Source organism: Rhea americana, unplaced genomic scaffold (assembly GCF_003343005.1).
Source record: "Rhea americana isolate MKP2758 unplaced genomic scaffold, rheAme1 scaffold_90, whole genome shotgun sequence".
Classification (NCBI taxonomy): Eukaryota; Metazoa; Chordata; class Aves; order Rheiformes; family Rheidae; genus Rhea; species Rhea americana.
In genome coordinates, this window is record NW_028187089.1 from 1,468,874 (window position 1) to 1,474,873 (window position 6,000).

Below are 6,000 nucleotides of genomic sequence, written 5' to 3' on the forward strand. Positions count from 1 at the left end.
AGCTTTAAACATTTTCAGAGCTATTTATTTCAAATAACAGATTGCTCCAACCCCCCTCCACCCTACTTCCAAATGCTTTGAGGCCAAAATTAGGTTTCAAAGATCTTGCAGCACAGCCACTTGTTCTGAGATGCTCTGTTTAATAGGATGCAGTTGTAGTTCATCCTTCTTATGGAAATTTGTGGTTCATCCCACTCAGGCTAGCAGAGAATTAAGGGTCTCTTTTACTAATTAACAACACTTTCAAGCTATTCTTGTTTGTAATAAAGACTGTTTACTCTAGATTAGCATTCTGTTGATGTAAAAAGATGTAAATGAGCAGCTCTTGCCARTTTGGAACAATATGTTCACATAGTCAAAAATAAATGTTGATTTTAAAGTTTAAAAGCCAGATTTTACTGTAGTTTAGGATAAAAAATGTGTTTATAAAGCTGATTGAAAGTTTATTACATACAAGAATAGATCGAGTGCAACACACTGCATCTTTGACAGATGTCTACATGTTGCACTACTAGCAAGGGCCATATCAGGAGGTTGTGGGCAATAGAATCTTTTAATGCTCCTCAGCTGGATATTCAGCAGCTTTTTCAAGTAGCCTGAGAAAAACTGTAATAAAAGTATTTTATGTTATCTGAGTAACTACCCTTATGACTTATGGATCCACCACTCATATGAAAGTCTAAGAGGGTGGACTGACTCAGCACTTCTGAAAATCAGATCTTATCATACTTACCTGAAACTGCATCTCATCTCATCTATATCTACACCTATCAGATTCCTACAGGGAAATCACAAAGGCACTGTAAAATCATTAGGCACTGTAATGTAGGTACTGTACAGGACTGTTCCAAGAAGGTAAGCGGAGGTTATTTGTAATTCCATTTCACAGCCGGGTCAGGTGGGCATATTTTCAAAAACAAAATAGGAATGCTTTTAAAATCTAAGTTTCCAAAGTATTGCTTGTGCCAAAACTGTGTTTTAACATGTAAAAAGGAGACTGCTTTTATGGATAAATCCCTTCCCTACAAAACAGGATGAGGGTTCAGTTCATGGCTCTGCCACAGACTTTCTGAATGACTATGACTAAACTACTCAGTAGTGTGGGTAATATGTTAGTGCTGCCACCTTTTTATAGTCTGCTTTGCTCAAAAGCAAGCGCAAAAGTATGCTTCTTCCTATTTTCTGGCACTGTTATGTTCTTCATCCAGTGAGAGCTCTACTGACATTCAAGGCCTTTAGACTCTGCAGTAATGGTGTGTTGTAGAACAGAAAAACAGAGGAAAGGAAAGGTAAGTTCTCCAGTCCATTCAAGCCATTGCTGCACTTTCTATCATGTATATTAAGAGCCAAAAAGAGATGGGAAGYGGGAGTCCTTTCAAGTCAATGCAGAAGAATCACACAGCCTAAACTGGAACTGAGCTTAATAAATAGCTATTCCAAAATTGTCATCTGATTTGAACAATGATGGAAAAATAGTCATAATCTGTCTGATATCTCATACCTTCTTTAAGACCCAGCAGATACAAGAGGATCCTTAACTGTACTGAAAGAGAGGCAGCCAGAGTCCATGCTTACCAGGCTGAGAAACAGACGATCCCATGATGATGAAGGCTTGAAGCTTGTGACTTCTGGCAGTGGGACAAGAGCTCCTGCTCTGCCTGTGGATCTGCAACTATAGAACGGCTTTGGTGTCCTGTTAGGAGAGGAGGGGCTGAAAGCTCTGTGTGACAAAGCATCAGAGCAAGTCAAGCCTGAATTAGCAGGAGCACCAGGAAGAAACAGTGAGTGATAGGACTGGGAGACTCCCTCCTGTGGAGGACTGAGGCCCTCATCTCATGACCTGACTTGCTATCCAGGGAGGTTTTCTGCTTGCTGGGGGCTTGGACCCAGGACATGGTGCAAAGACTGCTAGGGCTTGTCTGGCCCTCAGACTGTTACCCCTTGCTGCTCTTGCATGTGGGCACAAATGATACTGCCCAGGGAAACCTGGAGTGTATTAAGAATGACTACATTGCCTGTTGAAGAGGAGTGGATGGGTCCTGCAAATCAACACCTGGTTTCACAGCTGGGTGCAAGCAACAGGTGTCTGTTTTTTTTCACTGCCATTAGACCCTCTGAGATTGAGGACTATTAGGGAGAGCCAGGATCCATCTGACCAAGTGGGACAAAAACACCTTTGCCAACAGGCTGACCAGCCTGGTGAGGAGAGCTTTAAACTAGGAACTACATGGGAGTGAGATGATGAGCCACAAATAAGTGGAGGAATTGGTGGACTGGATTGGCAAGGCTGGGACCTACTTCAAGTATGTGCACACAAATAAGCAAGTGCCAAGAAGATGGCTTTCTAGAGATTCTCTCATACTTTTTTCTGTGAAATCAGAATGACTGGGTGCTCATCTGAAGTGTTTGTACTTCAATGAACACAGCAYGAGGAGCAAACAGGAGGAGTTAAAAGTCTGCCTGCTGCTGCAGGGCTGTGATCTCACTGGAATCGCAGAAACATGGTGAGATACCTCAAATGACTGTGCTGCCGTGGATGGATGTAGGCTCCTAGGAAGAACAGGCCTAGAAGGTGAGGAGGAGGAGTTACCCTTTATGTAAGAGGGCAGTGGGAATGTGTGGAGCTCTGCCTAGGGATGAACGTACAGTTAGTTGAGAGTGTATAGGGTTGGACRGAAGGGCAGATCAACATGGGTGGTGGTGTGGTGGATGTCTGCTACAAACTGCCTGATCAAGAAGAGTTAGCTGAAGCCTTCCTCAGACGAGAGGAGGGAGCCTTGTGTTCGCAGGCCCAGGTCTTTATGGGGGCTTTGACTGTTACATATGTACTGGAAGGACAAAACAGCAGGGCACAAGCAGTTCAGGAGGTTTCTGGAGTGCATTGATAACTTCCTGACACAGGTGATTGGGGAGCTGATGAGGGCAGGTGCTCTGCTGGACCTCCTGCTTACAGACAAAGACGACTGGTTAGGGACAACCTTGGCTACAGTGACCAAGAGGTGGTGGAATTCAGGATCCTAAGAGGAGAGAACAAGGCAAACAGCAAGATTACAATCCTGGGCTTCAGCAGAGCAGATTTTGGCCTGCTCAGGGACCTACTTGGTAGAATCTCATGGAGGACAGTCCTGGAGAGAAGAAGGGTTCAGAAGACCTGGTTGATTTTCAAGGATCATGTCCTCTGACCTCAAGAATTGTCCATCCTAATGTGCAGGAAATCGAGCAAAGGTGGCAGGTGGCCTGAACGAGGTGCTCCTGAAAAAACTCAAACATAAAAAGRAAGTATACAGGAGGTGGAAGCATGGACAGGTGGTCCAGGAAGAATATAGATACCCTGTCCAAGCRTGCAGGATGGGGTTAGAAAGCCAAAGCCCATCTGTAATTAAATCTAGAAAGGTATGTAAAAGGTAACAAGAAAGACTTTTACGAGAGTATCAGCAGTGAAAGAAAGACTAGGGAGAATGTGGACCTGCTGCTGAATGGCGGCATGGGTCCTGGTGACAAAGGACCTGGAAGAAGTTAAGGCATTCAGTGCTTTCTTTGATGTAGTCTTTACTGGTGAGGTTTGCCTGTAACAATTCCAGGCTCCTGACACAAGTGGGAAAGCTTAGAGCAGTGAAGACTTTCCCTTGGTGCAGGAGGATCAAGTTGCAAGGGAACATTTAAACAAAGTGAACATACACAAGTCCATGGGACCTGATGGGAAGCACCTGTGAGTGCCGAGGGGAGCTGGGTGATGTCTTCGCAAGGCAACTCTTGATAATTTTTGAAAGGTCATGATGTTTAGGAGAGGTTCCTGAGGACCGGAAGTAARCAAATGTCACTTCTGCCTTCAAGAAGGGTAAAGAGAATCTGGGCTACTATAGTACAGTCAGCCCCACCTCAGTCTCTGGGAAGATGATGGAGCATATCTTCCTGGAAACCATTTCTAAACACATTGAGGATAAAAAGGTAGTTGGGTGTAGTCATCATGTGTTTAGAAAGGGGGCAAATACGCTCGACYGACCTGATAGCCTCCTGTGATGAAATGACTAGCCTGGTGGATGAAGGGAGAGCAGTGAAGGCTGTTTGTTTTGACTTCAGTGAGGCTTTTGACACTGTCTCACATAGCATTCTCATAGACCAACTGAGTATGGACTAGACGGACAGTGAAGTGGACTGAAACTGACTGAAAACCGGCTGAAGTGCCGGGCTCAAAGTGTTGTGATCAGCAGCACGGAGTATGGCTGGAGGCCAGTCRCTAATGGAGTACCCAGGATCAATACTGTGGTCAATGCTGTTTATACTCTTCATTAATGACCTATGTTATGGGACAGAGTGCACCAACAGCAAGTTTACAGATGATACAAAATTAGAAGGAGTGGCTGATACACCAGATGGTTGTGCTGCCATTCAGAGGGACCTTGGCAAGCTGGAGAAATGGGCAGAGAGGAACCTCATGAAGTTCAGCAAAAGGAGGTGCAAAGCCCTGCACCTGGGAGAAATAACCTCATGCACCAGTATAGGCTTGGGGCTGCTGGCTGGAAAGCAGCTTTCCAGAAAAGCACCTGCGGCTCCTGGTGTACAACAAGCTGAACATAAGTCAGCAGTGCGTGCTTTCAGTGAAGAAAGTCAATGCCACCCTGAGCTGTGTTAGAAAGTGCATAGCCAGTAGGTCGAGGCAGGGGATTATTCCCCTCWRCTTGGCACTGCTGAGACCACAGTAGCAGAAAAAGAAAAAGTCATCGTATCAGCTCATCCTGCAACACTCTGGATATTTGAGTTTCTGCGAAAGAATTGGACCTTATGCTTAAATTTATCTAAGTCTTTTCATATCATCTTTAATCATTGTATTAGTGCATGCTCATACATACACAAAATATACTTTTCAAGTTGGGTCAAATTCCATCTGCTGAAGTCTCAATGTTGACACATTCTCAGGAGGAAACTTTCCATTAGAAGAAAACAAAAACATTCTTCAATATCCATGCCCTAATTTAATTTAAATAGTAGAGAATAAATTATTCTTACACTGTTTAGTTGCTTTTATGTGAGTTATAAGTCTTCATAATGCTCAGATAAAATACATTGAAGATGTGAATTAGTATTTCAGGAATATATACATTTAATTCCCATTAACATTTATTAAATATATTAGACAATGGTTCAGGTATTTACAAAAACAATTTGAGTGATATTTTTGTCTTGGAAATACTGATTTGTTGGAAAAAAACTTTGCATGAAAGCATATTAATATATTGGGAAGCTCAACACATTTCTCAGCTTTTTAATGAACTTGCTGTGATGTTTGATATTTACATAAGAGCAGGCCATTAATGTAATATGTGTCTTCATCTAGAGAGGTAATTTGCTACCCTGACTCGTATTTTTGTTTCTTTCTATATTAGCAAGCTAATATATGGAGTAAAGCTTAATTTAGTACAAGCTGTTGGGGACAAAATGTGCTCCTTGTTTTATAATGTGCTTAGAACAGGCTTTATCTTTTCTTTTTGTTCTTCAGATTTGACCTCTGCCCCTCTAAGGAGAGAACTCCAGCAAAGCAGAGCCAAATAGGGTTTTGAAGTTTTTGTCTTGAAATTTGAAGGTGTAAAAGAGGAGAAAGTTTGATACAATTTACGTGAGAGGAACAAAGGAAGCTCCAAACAAGTAACAGGAATTAGTGCCTCAAAACAGCTTCGTTGAGGTTACTGGCAGCTGATCAAATGCTAAATCACTGGGAAGAAGTAAGAATGTTAATGAACAGCTCCTTGATTTCACTGAGATCCCTACCTTTTTATCAAAACTGTAAACAAAATTGGCCTACTATATTTTGGGGAGTTAGTGATAATATTAAGGTTAATGTTAAAAAGAACAATAACAACTTGTACTTAAAAAAACAAAACGCTGGATGGAAGACTGGGCTTATCTAGAGTTTTGCTTTTTTTTTTTTTTTTTTTTTTTTTTTTTTTTAGGATATTTTTTTTTTTTTTTTCTTCATTTCAGTTGAAGGAAGGAACCTTCTGC

At 42.1% G+C, this 6,000-nt stretch overlaps 1 protein-coding gene across 11 annotated transcripts in view; it reads left to right on the forward strand.

Annotated features, from left to right (window-relative positions):
* CUNH8orf48 (chromosome unknown C8orf48 homolog) overlaps positions 1–6,000 on the forward strand; it is a 95,932-nt gene that overhangs the window by 21,929 nt on the left and 68,003 nt on the right. The window contains exons 6-7 of one of the 11 annotated variants that reach the window (XR_014898149.1): positions 1,512–2,572; positions 5,980–6,000. The exons of 8 other annotated variants lie outside the window; for them this stretch is intronic. Coding sequence is in view for 1 of the 3 variants with exons in the window: in XM_085324217.1 (XP_085180343.1) it covers positions 1,512–1,678 (167 nt within the window). In the remaining 2 variants the exon portion in view is untranslated. Of the gene's footprint in view, positions 1–1,511; positions 4,963–5,497; positions 5,867–5,979 lie in introns of those variants that run through there. 2 more of the 11 variants (XR_014898148.1, XM_085324217.1) reach the window with 2 other exon arrangements.